Source organism: Chiroxiphia lanceolata, chromosome 5 (assembly GCF_009829145.1).
Source record: "Chiroxiphia lanceolata isolate bChiLan1 chromosome 5, bChiLan1.pri, whole genome shotgun sequence".
Classification (NCBI taxonomy): domain Eukaryota; kingdom Metazoa; phylum Chordata; class Aves; order Passeriformes; family Pipridae; genus Chiroxiphia; species Chiroxiphia lanceolata.
In genome coordinates this window covers 60,470,574-60,489,380 of record NC_045641.1, presented here as the reverse complement: position 1 = coordinate 60,489,380, position 18,807 = coordinate 60,470,574, and the positions used below count along the sequence as shown (strand labels likewise).

General features: G+C 40.3%; 1 protein-coding gene across 1 annotated transcript; it reads left to right on the top strand.

Moving 5' to 3' along the window:
• The first annotated feature begins 436 nt into the window (after positions 1-436).
• Positions 437-12,774, top strand: RESF1 (retroelement silencing factor 1). Its single transcript, XM_032688126.1, is given in 17 exon segments — positions 437-503; positions 1,389-1,474; positions 3,649-4,921; positions 4,924-6,880; positions 6,882-6,946; positions 6,949-6,992; positions 6,994-7,046; positions 7,048-7,220; positions 7,223-7,415; positions 7,417-8,568; positions 8,570-8,703; positions 8,706-8,723; positions 8,726-8,792; positions 8,794-8,834; positions 8,837-9,022; positions 9,795-9,869; positions 11,568-12,774. Coding segments are annotated over 15 exon segments (5,535 nt in total). The 5' UTR covers positions 437-503; positions 1,389-1,474; positions 3,649-3,687; the 3' UTR covers positions 11,711-12,774.
• The last annotated feature ends 6,033 nt before the right edge of the window (positions 12,775-18,807 follow it).

Below are 18,807 nucleotides of genomic sequence, written 5' to 3'. Positions count from 1 at the left end.
GGAGGAATGTGAAGTGGGGTACAAGCTGTGTGGTCTCATTCTTTGGCTTGATACCAGGAAGTGTTTTATACAACTACTACCAAGTAAACCTCCTACCAAGAATATTCCATACAACATGGTCACTAAGAACAGAAATTTCAACTACAGTCCCACTGATAGCACTTTGCACAATAATGGTTGATGAGGTATAAAAGGACCCTGATTTTGTACCTGACTGGGAGATGAGAATTCAACACAAAAATGGTAGGGACAGGTCAATGGGTTTGTCTTCCTTGCCCTCCCCAGAAGGAGATCTCACTACAATGGAGAACTAAATCTACAAGCCAGTGCTGAGCCCATGGTGGTGGTAACCCCTTTTCTGTCCTTCTAGTAATTTCTCTTGGCTTTTCCTACTTTTATGTTTTCCTTCTTCCTTCCTCTCCTCTCCTTTTGTTTTAGAAAATAAAGTTGACTTATTTGGAATCCAACATCTGGCCTCATTTGTGTCTTGATCTCGCTTTCAGGTGTGCTCAAACTTAATTCCTTTCCACAGGATCAAGGGAAACTTCACCTCTCCATACCTAGCAGGTGTATTATTCCTTCTTACCTGGAATGAACAGCTGTAACAGTTGGACTTGCTGGTCTTAATATAGGTGACCCAAATCCCCTCAAATATCTGTGTGGTGTCTCCACAGAGAGATTAGGGACATTAAATAAGACACAGGCCAGAGACATGCCTAAAACTATGGTGATGGAGAAGTCTAGGGGGGTAAGCATTTTAGGTCAGGTAGATTTGTTAAAGAGTTGTGGTGTTATTTCTACACTCAGTGGGGATGTCTTCATTCCTTTTTATGTGCTGTCCATCAAAAATTGACAGTTCATTGTGTAGGTCGTGGCCGATGATTTCTGAGGCTTGCAGTTAAGGTGAGAAGGTAGCAGCCGAAAGAGTGTAAGCAGGCATGTGTGAGCAGTAGTCTTCTTGTTATCTTTCCGAGTCTTGTGCTGACACTGAACTTCTCAAATGTTCTTCCTAAGACAGCGCTCTCTGCCAAATATCGCATTTAAAGTAGCATGTTTCATTGTATTAAAGCTTTAAGAATTTTAAGGTTGTGATGAGAATTGCAAACTTACTTTTCGTAATCCAGCTAATAATGATGATTGACAAACCAAGGTTGTAGTCATTTTTATTGTTTTGATAGTGACAATAATTGGGATTTTACTCTTGAAGAAGTTGTGTGTTGCATGTAGTCAAAGTTCCTCCTCTAGCAAGGATTTTACATTTACTACTGGTTGTTATCCTAGTCTCGTTTGTCTCCGTTAGTCATGTTTCTAGAAAATGTGTCTCAAATTTCTTCAACAGTTATCTAATTCAAGGACATGGTTGTTTTATTCTCTGATCATTTTTGCAGGAAATACCCAGTGTAACAGTAACAGTCTGAAATCTTTACGTTGGATGCAAAAGCCTGTTTGTCTCATCTAAGATTCCTACATCACTGTAAGTATTGTCTTAACACTGCTGTTGCTGCTTTTTGCTGATTTCATATGTAACCTTGTTTCTGGTTTTCTTTTGTTATTGGTGTCCTATTACAGCAGAGGAGGTAAAAAGTAGATTGAAGAAGATAGAGCTATCTTTGAATCTTGAAAATAACACCTGTAAAATGTAACACTGAGTCTTATTTTTTATAGGCTAGATATGAGTGAAACTTCTGATTCCCAAGCTTGAAATCAGAAGAGTGTTAAAATGTAAAAGAGGCCATGAAGGAAAGTCAGGAGCCTTGGGTGATCTGGGAGAAGTGGCATGAAACATTTTGTTGAGAAACTGTCTAATACCCTGCACAAAAGTGAGGTGTTTATTATGTCCTAACTGGATTTGACCATACTGAGAGGAACTTGTTGAGATGCAGGCTGCATTCATGCTTGTAGGTTGTCATTTGAAGACTGAAATAAAGTGTTGGCTTGAAGCCATTGTCTCTAACAACTTTAGCAGAGTAACATGCTCACCCAGTTGGGCTTGTTGGTAATACATGTACATTCTGCAATATAATACATGGAGACATAGAGATATGTGACTTGTGTTTGCCAAACGAGACGAGGGGCAGCACGAGACCACAGACACCAACAGAACAAGTGTGTAATTTTACTATTGTGCAAAACAGCAAAGAATTGCAAAAAGGTTAAGGCCAGTATATACCTAGTCATTATTACAAAGAGTGCCTATAGTGATTAGGAAGGATACATCACCAGTTACCCTAATACTTTACCACTGTCCAAATCCGCACGTCAGCTGGGGAATCCCGGTCACAGCAAGGGATTGAAGAACCATTCCCGTAACTGGGAAATCCTATGCAGTGCGTCCACTCGTAGGTGAGGTCTCCATCTTCACCGTGAGAGGGTCCAGCTTTTATACTGTTGAATAACAAGCTTACATAACTACTCGTGTGGAAAAACATCTGTTTCCTTCTTCTCCTGATTCCACCCAAGCCTGGCCCAGGGCTCAAGGGGAAAACCAAGGGAGTCAGCCCTGACCATCTGCTGCTAAACAAGGCCAGGCATCTACTTCCAGGGCCTTGACCAGTCTCTGAATACGGAAAGAGAAATGTCATTTTTGCTAACAATCATACATATTTCATTAATGAACAGATACAATATTATTTAGTAATGAGCAGATACTAATATATCTTACTAAAAAGCACATGTATTTTGTTAATGAGCAGATACACAGCCGTAGTCTTATCATACTATGTATTTCACTAACATTATATGTAGTTTTTAGCCAATGAGTAGATACACAGATTAGGAGGATCTGGTATCTGCTCAGTGGCTAAAACTGCGAAGCCCAGCCATGATGAGATACACAGATAAGTATAATGTTAGTTGGAAGGTTCATCTAGAGGTCAACTTTGGCTCAGGGCCTGTTGTTCAGGCCTCAGTACTTCACTTTGTCACCTCCTGAAGGTGTGTGTACTGCAGTAGTAGAAGTGATGATGTCATCTCCATGCTTCATGCCTTCTCCCAGCTCTGTAAGTTAATGCTACAGTGTTAGAAATATGAGAGCTTTCCTTACAGCTCACTAGAGGCAGAGTTATATTCCTCAAAATTAAAATAAAACTAGCGGGCCACATTGTTGTGAGAGGTTTTTTCTAAACCCAAGTTCATTTTTTCATCTTTTTGGTTGTATTTGAAGGTATAACTGAAATCAGGTCTTCTCATCTGAAAACTCTGGCCTGTATTTTATTCTGCTGGTGCTTCTCATGCTCAGCTCTTAAGCATTGCTCATTGTGGCCCTTGGGGGGCAAATACCCCAATAGCTTGGGGGGTTTTTCCATTGTTTTTGGATGAGAAGGTAAATATAGCCATCTATTGTTAAATTAAAAAGTTGAATGATAATAGAATTAGCAGGATAATGTGAGGATTTTGTTAGTCATTAGACAGTCAATAGGGTTGTTAGTTGCTGCTCTTTTTGTACTTAACAGTGTTCTGGGAAATAATTTATGCAACTTGGACATGGACAGCATTGATGTCCATGGATGTGCCAGTGGGGTTGCTCTCCTACCTAGCAATTTAAGTTCAACAGTTCGTTCATAATGCATTCTTAATCACTTCTTAGTAAGCAAAATAGGTTTTGATCAAAAGATTAAGGTTGTAATATTTTTAAGCATTTTTTTTTAGCATTTTGGGTTTACCTGAAGAAAAAGAAATCAAGAGAAGATGGACTGGAATGGAGGACCAGTCCAGAATGCTAATGCAAATATGAACCTTCAAAGTGAAGGAGCTTATCACACTCAGTTGCTTTCTAATGGACATGCCTTTCCTCAGACAAATGCCAGCTCCTCTACAAATGCATACACTTATGCTGAAAGTAACCAGTTTTTGTATCTGCCAACTGTCAAAGTTGCCTTCCCTCCTGCGAATGCTGAAGGATTCAAAACTTCTGATCAGACCTTACCAGGAGCATCTGTGACTGGTAACAATTTTTTTATGTCAAAATTCTCAGTTAAACAACATCCACAGATGTATGTACCAGCTCAGAAACCTCCCATTCAGCAGTCACCTTCTCAGGCAGAGATGGTTCAGACTTCTTGGCCAGTCTCTAATGCCTACAGTTATTCCTGTAGAAATGTACCTCCCCTGTCTTCTCAAATGAATCCTGGAAACAGTGTGAGGAGTGTACATCAGGGACCTCAGTATGCTGCTACAAACACTTACACTGCGCAGCCACAAATACTGCAGCAAAATTCTGTGAGATTTGCAGCATTATATCAAAGTAGCACTCATTCCCAGAATAATTCTGTGTCTTTTGGTACATCCGGGCAACAAGTCCAAAACCATATATTTCAGTCCAATACTCAGTGCAAAAGTTCATACTCAGTGAATCAAAACGCTGAAACAAATGTACAGCTCCCACAATTTCAGCCAAGTCAGATGGAATCACAAGCTCCTAGAGGATGTTCTGCACCATCTTTGTTGCCTGCCAACTGTGTTCCAAGAGCTGCTGTACAATCTTCAATAGGTGTACCACAGGAAGTACAAAACATACCTAATGGATACACCCTTAGCCAACAGAGGAGCCCACTGGATCAAAAAAATTCTTCTGGTTTTAACAGCATTCAGCAACACTGTCAGAAGCAGCAATATGGAGAAGTCAGTCAATCAGTTAAGAGTTTCTGTAGTTCAAATGGAAGTGTGACAGCAAATGGTTCTTTTAATGAAATGACTGTGCCATCCTCTAGCATTCCCGAAGCCCTGTTTGATATTGTGAAAGAAATAGAAGCCCTTTCTTCAAAGCCACCGAGTGATCCTCCTTCAGTTCAAGAAAGCCAGACCAGTAGTTTAATGAATGGACCTGTTAATTCTCAACTTTATTCATCATCAGCAGATGAAAGAAAAATTGTAAAGGACAGAGCAGCTTGGGACGCTGAGAGGCTGTACCGTATTAAAAAAACTGGCCCCTGCTTGAAAGACTTTTTAGAAGAAAATTCTTAGCAGCTTCAAAGCATGACAGCAGCACTCCCCCTCCTCCCTATGGTTATCAGTGTACTCCTGCTAATTGTCTTCCATGGGTGCCCAAACAAAATGTACCACCTTCCTCAACTCAAACAATGATGACAGAGAGTCAAACACTTAAGATTTCACATGAAGAAAGAAAGGACAAAAATCTAGCCAATGCTGATAACAGAAGATTAGAGGGGACTCAAACTAACCCGCAGGTGGTGCAGGGAAGCCTTCCATCAAGCTTAGCTCCTATTCCCTCTCAGAGCAAACTCTCAGCTCAGTTAAATAATCCTGAGAGCACTCCCACCATGGAACAACAGGATGTTCATGCCTTGGCCTCTTCTCAAGAAACTGCGGTTTCCTTGAACAACGCTTCACGTTTTAGTCAAGCAGGTAGCTCTGTCAAAATTGCATCAAAGAGTGTGCAAATTAACCCCGAGAACTCATCGTTTCTTCAGTTTGTATTAAGTAGCACAAATGCATTGAAAGAGAAGACAGCTGGTGCTACTGCTGATAAAATACTGACTAGTCTCCTGTGTAATGACAAACAAATGGTAGATACATCTGTTTCAGGTGGAAGCTTGCAAAGAGACACTAGTGAGAGGAACGTAGAAAGATTGAAAGGTGAGCAGGCATCTGTGGTTCACACAAACTCTCCTGTATCGGAAATAACTAAATCTGGTGAAGCTAAATTCCAGAATGAGGTAGCTCAGAAAAAAATGCCTTTTACTGAAAATACGTCCTGTAAACAGATCAACTGTACTTACACGATGGAAGAGCTAACTGCATGTCTGAGCTTGTGGCGGAAGCATTCATCAGAATCTGTAAATGTGCAAAAAAACCAGTCAAGTGAAAGCCCCACAGCAAATCAGATTTCACCCTCCAGCCAAAACACAAAAAAGAGAGAACAAAATAATGTTCTGGTTAGTATGGATGAAGCAGTGTTGCCTATAACAACTACCTCTGTAGGACAAAAACTTGATACACTGACTTCTAGTTTGATAAAAAATTTTGAACCTCAGGTTGCAGTTGTCTCTCCTTTAGTACTTTCTGAACAGAGAACACAGAGTGAGCAAGCAGACAAAATCCCAACATCTGAAGATAAAACCTATCCAGTGATTGATTTGGAGAGCACATGTAGCTTGCAAGAAGCGGGGGAAAATGGTTTAAATGTGGCAAATACTGACAAAGGAGCAATAGAAAATGCTTGGTCATCACCCAGTGATTGTATTCTGGAACAGCAAGTGGACTCGCATTTGCAACAGATCAAATTAGGTGATGAAAACAGAAGAGTAAAAACCAGTGTGAATGGAAATGATTCATATAATGAAAACCAAAGGAGGGTTAGTCAATCTGCACAAGATACCAGAGAAAATCTGCAACTTGAATTGCAAAACAAGATTTCTTTTCCTGAATCGGGCATAAATTTTCCTAGTCAAATCTCCCAAGAAGGTGTAGGAGATCATAAAGACAAACAAACTATGTTAGAGACAGGAGATACATCCACAGCTGTGTTGGAAGATCAGATGTTTCGTATTTCTAGTGTATGTTCTCTTGTAGAAGGTGATAAATTTTATAATCCACAAATAGCAGGCATCTTCAGGTCAGTGTATGAGACACATACATCAGAAGGAAAAGGATCTGATGCAAGGGAAAAGGAACAACGTCCAGACTTGCATAAAAATGGGCTGAGCAATAGCACTCCCCAGAAAGAGAGCTTGCTGCTGAAGATGTTGGGAGAATCATCAAGCTACATGAGTAAAGCGGATAAGATTTTGCATGGTAGCACAATGAGTCATTTAGAGAAAGAAAGCAGTGGAGATCCTCTTAAGGTAGTTTTTACCTCAGAACAAAACGTGTCATCTGAGGCATCTTTCAAGCATCCTGAAAATTACTTAGAAATCTTGCTAATATAACCAGAAGTTAGCTCAGCATTCACGAGGTTCTTCTATCAGCATAACTGCTGAAACAAATGCATCACTGTTCCAGGAGACCACAGTAAACAAAATTCCATACCCACTAAAAAATAGCACAGAGGAAGAAATAAACTCTTTTGGAGGAAGACCTTGTAATACCTAAAAATCAGCTGGCTGAACTAGTGAAAGAGTTTCCATATGGCCTTGAAATTGCTGATATGCTAAGAAAAGAACCAGCACAAAGTCATTCTGTGGCTGAAGGGATGGAGAATCAACCTCAAAGAAAGATTAAAATTTGTGACAAGAATTCTAATTTGAAGGACCCAGTAAATCAGATAAAATTGCAGTGTTAAGCTCTGATCAGGTTCAAGAACTGTTTCCTGAACACAAACAGTGTCCCTCTAGTGACAACAAGAGAGCAGTGAGTCAACAGTCAGAAAAGGCTTCAGCTGAGGAGAGCCCTGAAGGCAGTGTTTTGCCTAGTCAGAGTCTGTGTAAGAGGAAAAAAACCCACAAGAAAATTCCAGTGAAAAAATGAAGATTGTTCATTAACAGGTTGTGTATCTGTAGAATGTAAAATGTCACATTGTCCCGGTAAATCAGGAACATCTGGTTCAGAGAAAAATGATTATCAACTTTCAAAAGCTGAAAATAGTAGCTCTGCAGAGAGACAAGAAAACAACAGTAAATCTGATGCCCTAATAAAAAAACACTGTGCAGTGGGAACCCAGACAATTTCTGAAGAAATCCCAACCAGTATTAGCAAAAATAAAGAAGATATTTGCATATACACCTCTGCAATGAACGAAAAACCTAGTCTGAACATCAATAATGAACACATACTACCTACAATAAAACAGGAAAATACTGGACCACTTAATTGTTTTGAAGACCAAGATGCTGATAAGTATAAATGCAGCAGCCAGAAGGAAGAGCTGCAAAGTGACAAAGGAACCCCACTACCAAGCAAAGAATTTCATTCTGACAAAAAAGAACATCAGACAGTTTCAGAAGAATTGCTCAAGAAAACTGGCCACACACATGCAGACAACATGACAAAGTCATCTGGAAAGAAGGAGAGAGTTTTCAAAACTGAGTTATTTTCAAGAGATAAAACCAAACCAGCTTTGACCGTGAAATCCAAAAAGCACATTCACAAATTTATGAAATCAGAAACTGCAGAAATTAAGCACTCTGAAGTCAATCAAAGGCAAAATATTAAAACTTGTGAGGAGAATTCAGCTGAAGGACAGAAGTGTAGTAAAGAAAAGGAGATGCTTGGGCAAGATGTAGGAATTCATGTCAAAGAGAAAGACAAACTACCAGCAGAAATAAAACATAAAAAGCTGAATAGTTACCGAGCTGATGCTGTAAGGTTCTCAAATTTTGGCGCTGTAGACTTTAAGTCAAAAACCACAAAATACTCTCCACATAAATCTGTGAAAGTTCATCCTTCACAGGAGCAGCCATACAAACGGAAGATGAAGGAAAACCTGATGGGGAAGAGAGAACTTAAGAAAGCAAAGGTGGAAGATGAAAGACTGAAACAATGTGAAGCAAAGAATTTTAAGCAAGTTGCACATAATTGCATGATAAATTCTGACAGAGCTAAAAGATTGAATGGAGAAAATGTCTGGAAACCAAAGAGTTCCTTAGCAATCACTCTGTGCTTAAACTACAGAGAAAAAGGCTCTATCTTCTCCCATGTCCAAAACCTACTTTTCTAACAAAGAAAGACTCTCGATGGGTCAAAACAAAGACAAGTGCTCTGAGAAAATGTTCCTGATAAAAACCCTGCTATACATAAATAGAAGAAATACAGACTGAAGTTGCATCTTCAAAGGAACCAAAAAAACACTACCTGAACAGGGGTGCATTTAAACGTACGGCACAGGACGCATATACCTGACAAATTAGAGACATCACCTGTCAGACCCGTCTGGCATCGAAGACCAAAGTGTCACAAAACAGTGATTCGAAAAAAGATGCGTCTGCCTCAGCAGTTGAGAAACCGTGCAAGCAGGAAGTACTTGAGTTTAAGCTGTGTCCAGACATACTGTTCAGAAATCCAACCACTGGTGAAGAAAGCTTAACTGTGAAGAATTCCCTGGAAAGAGATAAAGTCGTTGTAGCAGGTATGAGGCTATCTTGATTATTAATTTGTAAGTAAGAAGTATGTACTCCTTTTTTCAGTTCGTGTTGTCTGAAACTACAGACAGTGGAAACATGAGACTCTAGAAGCTGAAGGCTGAGATATCATAGCTAGTTCTCTGACAGACCATAGCTGTGTGTTAAGCTGAAAAAGAACATGAGACTTTTCCTTCAATTTTCTCTGAGTCTTACAGAATGAAGTTAGAGTACTTTGGAGCATGGCAGTTTCGATTAGTTTTGTGAGGAGGCTTTCTTGTCTTCTACCTACTTGTAGAAGACAGCTTGGCTTGTTTGTAGAAAGTAGATTCTCTTGGCATAGTTACCAAAGGTGATCTGATCTGTATTCAGTGTTCACCTGGATATACATAAGTCTGGCTGGGCAGACAGTGGAGGGAGGGATCTTTTATGCCACTGAGGAAGAGAGAGAGCTTAGGTCTGACATATCCTGCACAAAGTCCCCATAACCTTTGCCATCGTTGCTTTAAGCTGCCCTTTTCCCTCCTCTTCTTTCCTGTCCCAAATCTTTCAGCATCTTACACGGTGCATTGTGAAGCATATTTATGTCAAATTCTGTATCTGATCTTTAAATAAAACAAATCTTAACTTGCACATAGCAGCCCTTGCAGTCATTTTCACACCCAAAGGGAATTTCCTTTTGCATGTGCTAGTATATATATTAAACCTGATGCTGAATAGAGACCAAAACTTGTGATATAGGAAGGCCCCAATTTTTTTTTTTTCAAATTTTCTTTTTAGGTGTCAAGAGTAAAAAAGAAGATTGGTTAAAATGTGAACCACTTAAGCAAAAGAAACTGGAAGAGATCTCTACAGGTGAAATGACTTCTGAGTATCCAGTTTGAAATCTAAGCTAATAGTCTTTGCTTGGTATTAAGTGTTCATTTACAGTAGCAAACCCTAATAAAGGATTCCAACTTATTCTTTACTAGTTCTGTTGCCCGTAACGAAAACACAAACCAACAGAGTGCCGTTTATGTGGTGCTTTATTTAGGGCCCGGGAACCTGAGGACTAGCGTCCCAAGTCAGGATTCCGAAGACCCTCATTTTTCATACAGCTTTATACTCTCACACAAACATATCTACGTGCAGTTCTTACTTGTAAGCAGTTACACTTAGTTACAAATACAAACTCATATTTCATACTGATAACAATTGGTAATCATCTACTTTTAATCATAAATCTGTTTAAGTTGTCTTACTCCATAGAAACCCCATAGAAACTGTTCAGCAGACCCTTACTATATCTAAGGTAACAATCGTTATATACATGCTTGGTTAAATCCTTTGATTATTGTTCCTACCTCTTCAGTACATTCCATTCTCACGAACAAGTTGCTAACCTGCTACTTTGGAGTGCTGCTCTCTAGGCCTACTCTCCTACTAAGCCTTAGCCATTCTACTACTAAATTTAAATCATTCTGCAACAGTTCTGCTGATTGAATGGATACTGTAGAGTAGACATATGAGTTTCAAAGATCTGTGGAGCTTTTTACTGCTGTACGAATATACTGTTGGAGATAGTTGAAAATTTTCCTGCATACCTGTGTGCTGTTGACTAGAGTGTAGCACTGGTAACAATATTCAAGTACAGTTTTAAATTGTAGGTAAAGACCAAGCTAGCTCTTTCACACTTTAAAATGTAGGAAGTGATGTAGCAAAATCCAGTGTGAGCCTTTAAAAAACAGAAAGTGATTTTTTTTTTTTTTAATCTGACTTTCACAGTACGTTGCTGCTGTCCACGCATACACCTGTGCTCACAAGTTCCAAGACCTGTGTCCCAGTAGTCTGGTCAAGATTACTTTGTAGGACACATAAAGGAAAAGTGGGGCCACTACTACATCTTCCTTGTTTCATTTGATTGGCAATTGCTTTTGGATGGTCTTTTATACTCTTTTATACTCTTTAGGAGTCAACTGTTACAATAGTAGCATCTTTCATCTCAGAATCTTGCTTGTTCCATCCTTTGTTTGCAGACCTCTTGGGTGAGGTTGCTCCCAACTGTCTTTGCTTCTTTACTTTAAGTATCTTCTAGCTATAGTCTCGTTTTTCTACTCATCTGAAAGGAAACAAAATGGTGCATTCAGCATGCTGTAGCCATGTTGCCATCCGCTTCTTAACTTGTCAGCAGAGGACTTGCATGCTCATATCTGTGTTGTGGTGTTGATGCAAGCAACATCTGCATCTTTTAATGCTGTTGCCTGTGTCCTTGGCTGTTGGTCTCTGCCATCCTTTTGGCCCTTCCTCTTGCTTCTTCTCTTAGTTTCACAAATGCACGTTTCCCGTCACACCTTCTTAATATTCTTCAGAAATCTCGGTTGCGAAGACACCCAAATGGCCATTTTGTGCTTAAAGATGCATTGGAGATTGATTTAAATCTGAGGCGCCTGCTGCTCTAGGAAGGAAGTTTGTGGCATCTTTTTTGACACTGGAAGGCCCTAAGTACCCCATGCAGAAGGAGTAGAGTCCTTTGATGCTCAGACTCTTGCTTTAACCTGCTTGTCTGTCTTGCAGCTGAGGACAGTATTCCACTTGATACAGCTATACAGATCCTGGATGGAGATGGAGAGACTCTTCACATTCCAAGCAAGGACTCAAAAGAGATGTTTCAGACCTACAGGAAAATGTATCTGGAAAAAAAGATGCAAAAACCTTGATAGCGCTCCTGTATCAGAGGTCTTAGTATCACTGAGAAAAAAAATGCCAACGCTAAGATGCTTTTTTTTACTTCATATTTCGGAATATTGTAAAAAACCAGTTTTTTTGGTAGGTGTTGGGAATTTCCCTCCCTATGTTCCTCATATTTGTGAATAATTGACATCTTCTTTTGTATTTATTGCACAAATAATGCTTTGGTGCTGCAGATGCTGATGTTAAATGTACTGTTTCTTTAGGCATGTCTGAATTTTTTTTTTTTTAGATAGGGGAGTTTTTGAATCTTGACCAAAAAAAAAGATCAAACTCATTTAAATTGCCACGGCCTCTTTTCTGATTCTCAAAAACTTTACTTGTGGTATTTTCCATTACTGGCAGTGGAAGGATATTTCTACTGGAAAGGGATTGCAGTGGGTTTCCAGCATTACACTTCTGTTTTCCACTTGTGCTAGTCTGATTGTTTGCTTCTATAAAGGCTTTTGTTTTGTAGAAACCTTTGTTTGTTTTTTTTAAACTGGGAATAGAACTTTAAAGCCCTCAAATCAAGCATACAGATCAGGGGTATTTATGAAGTATCTATGCTGCTACCCAGTTTTGTTACATTTGTTTTGTGGAACTTGTACAAATTGAATTGAGTTCTTAGTTTAACTCAGTGCTGTAAACAGTGCTATAAAGTGTTAGTTGACTGAAGACTTCTCTTGTTTTTCTTTCTTTCTCTAGCTTTCTTTACACTTGAAAGAAAAGTGCTATTGTTGAAGTGCAGGGAGTTTGAATTCACTCTTGTCCTGGACCATGTTGCTCATTTACACAGACTGTAATTAATTTCTTTTATTATAAAGTGTTAGATAATGTTTGATTTCACATTCACTGTGACAGAAGAGTTATATTTGTCCCTGGGTATCTTTTGTTTAAGTGCCTTTTCATTATTATTCAAAATTTGAATCAAATAATATTTTTCAGAAATTTGGTACTTGATTCTGTCTTGTTAAACCTTTATGCTCAAAGAAAAACCTGTAGATATTTCATTGAATGACTTTTATACTTGAAATAAACTTGGAGGACTATGCCTTGTCTTTTTTTTCTTAGTTCAAAAGTATCAAGCTGTGTTTATTGCAGTTAAATAGGCATTGAAAATAGTCCTTTAGATCAAAAGCAGGTTTGAAATAAATGCTGGATCTCCCGTGTTCAAGGGAAGTAGCTGCAAGTGAGAACTGGACTTAAGCCCAAGCTTTTCTAATGAAATCTTAACAGCACGTTAGGGAAGCATCAGAAATGTGTTCTGTCTTCTTCAGCATGTTTTTTTTCATTCCTGCTCTGACTTGGAATTGGGAATTGGCTGGCAAGCCTTCAGTACTACTCCATTGGTGACTAGGTATGTGTGCAGGCATCTCTAATTATCCAGTGGAGCATAATATCCCAATATCCCAACTCTCTCTGTACGCTCAGTTAAAAATAGGCTTTTTGGGGTGACAGAAGTCCTCACCTTCCATCAAATGTATGTTTATTCTCTCAAACTGGGAAACTATTTGGGAAGATTTTAATTCCGTCTGGCACAGGTGTCCTAGTAACTTAGACTTTTGTTTGTTTGTTTTCCTGGCTGGATGCCAAACTATTAGTCTGTGGAATTGTTGCCTCTAAAGGATTTTGTAAATAATGTTGGCAACTCAGAAGATTTTATTTGCATTTTCATGGGAGTTTAGTTACCTGTATTATACTGCCGGCACTGGGGAAGATTCATTGCAGCCTTAAGTGTACCCAGTAAAAACAACACACGGTTCCTGTCAAGAATTTAGTCTGGGTTTTGTTTTGCACAATGATACATGAAGCTGACTTAAATGCTTGGGTGAATTCTTTTCAATAGGAAATTATTGAATCCAGTGACCCATGATGTTTATATTCTAAATATTTGGAGAAGTTTGCTTCTGACCTTATGCATCCAGTAAGTGAGAATGTCAGTTTTGAGTCCCAATGGATACAGCTACATCTTCTTCCTCTCATATACCAAGGAGTGAATCTTGGCTCTGTGACGATGTTTACATGGTGACTTGTGCCTACTGTTTTGGTATGCCTAGGATCTTTGGGATAGAGTGGCCATGTACTTTCTGCTTAGTTCTTATGTTGGTTGGTTATTGTACAGTTCAGTAGCTGTCTTGAAAGCCTTTACTTTGCACTTAGATCTGGCCTGTAGCCTGTGCTACACTTACTGCATGATTGCTGCATGTGTCTGGCACTGAAGACTTCCAGATGCTCTTAATCAGTTGCCATTTCTCCTGCTTCTTATAGTGCTGTCTGAAGCCACGATACTACAGCAAGCCCTTGGCTTTGGATAGGCAAGATGCTCTGTGGAAACTAGGGCTGTGTTGCTTGAGCTGACAGATGTGAGCATGAGGGCATTCCCTAGCACTGAAGGTGCCCATCACAGATGTGATGCGTGCCCATTGTCAGGTTGTTGCCTGTACTTAAACACTTCCAGTATGAACGTCTCTGGTAGGGTTACTTTGTACAAACCATGGATTCTGTCATGGCTCTGAGAGCACTAATAGATTGTAATGGTCCTATATGTCCACCACCCACAGTCCCTGCTCATGGGCCCAGGTTTGGGGCCTTGGCTGGTGAGGACCCTGCCTTGCTAGTTGTGGTATCTCCCTTGGCTCCTGGCCCCTGCCTTTAGGAGCTGCTGGTTCCTTCTGAGCCCTGGCAGATACAGAACTGTAGGATGTGGTGTGCAACATCCTCTCCTGTTAGTGTCTGTCTTCTCCTTCCCATTTCTTTCTAGGAAAATTTCTCTGTCAGTAGAAAAGCTACCACTTCTATCATCCTTGTCTTTGTCCCCCAAGAGAGTCACGGATAAGGTTCTGTATAAGTGTGAAAAAAGCATATATATAATTTGCTATCCATTTTCAAAGACAAGAAGATGATCCACATTGCTACAGGAGACTGGTCAGCCAGCCTGACCTCTTTCTTTGGGAAGATTAGAGAACAATCCTTGAAGTCATGACTACCAAAGTGCAGCAAAGAAAAAATTGAAATGGTCAGATTGGATTTACAAAGGGTAAATCATACCTACCCAACCTGATGGCCTTATGATGAGATGACACATTCTGTGGACAAGTGGACTGCACAAAATGTTGTTTAACAAGGCTTTTGACATGGTTTCTCATAGTATTCTTGTAGCCAAATTGAGGAGAGAGAGTTTGGATAAGTGACCCATGCAGTATATGGAAAATGAGCTGGCCAGCTGGGCTTGGAGGAATACTGTCTGTGGGCAGTGTTAAAAAGTCCAGCTAGCAACTACTGCATTCTTAAGCAACTGATACTGGGGCTGTCATTACCATCTTCATTAATTAATTGGAGAATGGATGTAATGAACTTTTGCAGGTTTGCATGGAGAAATACAGGTCCTCAGGAAACTCAAGAGTAACTTAGTGTGGGAGTTGAGGAAAGGCACGCAGTGTGTCTCCCAAGAACATTTGCTTCCTCTTGCTCACTTTCAACAGGTAAAACCAGGGATACTCAGAAGATCTGGTTTATAATGGTGTGATGAAGCCATGGCCCTGAAGGATGTCCTGTCCAGGAGATGCCTGTCTTTGGCTTGAGGCAGCAATGCCTGTGTAAAAATGACTCACATCTGCTCCAGAGCCTGATGAGGAACCCCTGCCCCAACATCTAGTGATGTGATGTTCAAGAAGGTCTATAGGGTGGAAGTCTGTGTAGCAGTGCCATTTACTTCACATAATTGTCATGGTCTGTTGTAAATCACACCCACTGTCTTGCCATGTGTCCAGTCATGCAGTGATCTGTAAACCATGAATAGAGCAGGGCATCAAGGAAAGAAAAACCAAACCAACCATCCAGGGAAACATGTATTATAAGCTGCTGGGCTTGGAAACGTTACCACCACATTTGATATCAACAGTACTTTCCTTCCCAGGTGTTGGAAGTAATCCTTTTTCCTACTGATGAATTAATGAGTCATTAACATGAGTGCTAGAAAGGTGTATGCTCTGCTTTCCAGTCAAGAGTGATTTTCTTGGTGGCAGACCTAGGTTGTTATATACAATTCAGCCTTTTTTTTTAGATATCTGATCGTTTAAGCTAAGTCTTCCTTTAAACTTGGCTGTAGTGGCTACACTTACCTCTCCCTGTCTCAGTCCTTGTCTTTCTGCCTTCCTAGACCTTGCTTTCATGAACTCACTTCTTCACCTCCTGAGGCTTCTTGTTTAATTTGCAAGGTTGCAACTACCACCTTCTCTTTTTAAATCTTTTTCTGATCTTCTTGATCTCTGACTTGTCTTTTACTGTGTGCAAGCCTCCAGCCTGTTTTCATCCTGGCAAAGCTCAGTCTTTTCCTGACCTCTTAGCTCCAGTGCTACCAGCTCAACCATGCAAAGCCTACCTCAGTCTGCATTTAAGCCAGGCAGCTTTTTGTTTTTACTTTGTTTGCTGTCTGTTCATCAGTATGAAGACTCCAAGGGGAAAATGGTTCCCTGCTTCCAGCTTTATGCTCATTACTGTAACACCTTGAAAAGAAAAGCAAAGGGGAATGTTTACTTCCTCCTTGCATGCATGGAGCATGCCCATGGCAGTGGGAGCTTTGGAGCACTTAATTTTGAGATTCAGCAAGTCCTTTGGGCACATGCAAGCATTATCAACATGGAATAATTAGTTCAGTGGCAGTTATCCTCAAGATATGTCAGGAGCTGTTATGTGGTTGGAATCTGTCAAGCTCCATAACAAATGTCCTTTAAACGTAATTTGGGTTCAATGGCTTCAATGGTTTCAATAATACCATATTCAGCAGGTTGCTGTTTATTCTAAACTGCTCTGTGCAGTTCCAGTCTCCAGTGTATTACCATCATAGTGATTTTGCCAATATTGGAGTGTCTTTGATAAATTGCTGTGACTCGTGAATTGGCCACTATCCATTCAGACAGCTGCTCAAAAGAAATTACCTATAGTAGAGAAGGTGTTAGGGCTGCAAGAAGCAGCATTATGGCTACAAGGAGTACCTGCAAGGAACTGGAGGTTCCTGGAGACCATCTGCTCCATCGAATAAGCGATCTGGATACAGTCCATAATTGTCACATGTTAACATGAAACCTCTTATTATGGACCTGCTGGCTTGACAGACCCGCATAGCAGAGGAGCAAATACGACTGCCTATTTCACATGTGGGCATCTCCAACAACTACAATATAAATGAGCAGCTCAACAGGAGAGTGAACAAGAAAAGCTTTTCTTAGGGAAACCATATGTTGCTCCTCAGCATTTCTGCTCTGCAGCTCATGCAACTTACTATGGCTGAAACCTGTTCTGATGTACAAGTACATCCAAAGCAAATTTCTCCCTGGTAAGACCTTAAGCAGCTGCAGACAAGACTTAAACATGCATGAGTCCCTAAACCTTAAATTTTAAAATGTTATGACAAAAAGATACTCTTTATAGAAAGAGTACGGGAAAGAGAGCTCAAATAAAGGACAAAATTATGACATGGTTAGTATTTGGAGGCAACTATGTATCTAAATAAGGTAAGTTCTAAAGGTTTAGTGGCTTTGTAAACTTTGCTGATTTTGTAGTATTAATGTTGAAAGACATCTTTATAGTCTGCTATAACAACATATATTCTGGGTAAGTCACTTCTGTGTCTCACAGACATATTTTAAAAAGCTGCATCCTGATACAATGAGCAGTATAAAAGAGATGCTTAGTAATGACTGCATCCTGAGGATATTTGTACCGCATCTATTTGTGAACCCTAGTCCCAGAATGCTTTAGACTCATATTCATTTAGCACTGAGATGATAGGTTTTCCATACACAATGTAAAGAAAGGCTCTCAGGGAAAAAAAGTGGAGTAAGATGAGAAGTCCCACTGCTGTCTGGCAGGGAGGCACTCTGTGCTGGGTTAGTGCAAGCAGCTTTCAGCTTTTCTGTACTCCTGGGACGTTTTGTGGCAGAGGACATAAGAAACTGCAGAGTTGCTCTGCAATGTTGTGATGAGAACCTCGCTTACTCCGTTGGTCTGTATGCTGGGAACAGGAGAAGGGTCAAATGCATAGTCAGAGAGGACTAGACATGTTGCTATAGCTGCAAGTGCTGTTTCCTGCATATGGCTGGTCAGAGGTCTTCCTGGGATTTCAGAAATCTCTTTTTGTAGCCCTCTTTGCTTTGTCACTCTTGGTTGGTGTACACATTCACAGGTAATTCTGATGTGGATACAACTTGCAGGAAGCACAAAGTGGATTGAAAATGTGCCATTTTACTTCTTGAAACTTCTCTTCTGAAAGATCAACAATGACTTAGATGTCAACTGCCTGGTGAATAAACTCAAAATTAACAAATAGGTATGTTTAGGGGGGGTCTCCTTGGTTTAGTTGGAGGAGATGTCCCTTTTGTTCTGACTCTAGGCAATGTCTTAATGAGACAAGAGCCTGGGAGGGAATCTGGAATTGAAAACATAGTTCACGGCAGGCTAGGGGTTTCTTATTTGATTAATAAAGATGCACATGTGGGTTGTTTTTTGTTTGGTCCCTCCCAGCCCCATAATAGCTATATAATTTTATATTGGCTGTCAGTGGCAGAGTTTTGGCAGTGGAGAGGCTGCAGGAGGTGCCTCTGTGTGATGTCAGGAGGTACCTCCAGCTGGGTCCACAATGCATCCACTGCAAGACACAGCTGAGCCCACCACTCAAACTAGTGGTGCTCTGAGAAAACATATTTAAGTAAAGGATAGCAAACACCAAAGAGGAGGAGGAAACAAGAGTGGAAACAGTGCAGGGAACACCAAAGTTGAAGGTGCTCCATGGTGGAGCAGACGTTACCAAAGTGCTGCTCATGGAGAAGTCACACTGGAGAAAGAAACTGCAGCCCTTGGAGGAGCTACGCTGGACCATAGGAAAGTACAACAGAGAGAAACTGCTGTGTGCTGACCCCTACACTGCCTGTTGCCTCAGTGAAAGGGCTGAGTGTATTTGCACCCTGCAGTGGTAGCAAGAGGGGAAGGAGAGGTGCCTGGTGTGATAGAGAGAATCTGGGCCTGGAATGGGGGAGAAAAAGTGTTTTCCTGGTATGTAAATGTTTTTCTTTTTTTTTTTTTTGAA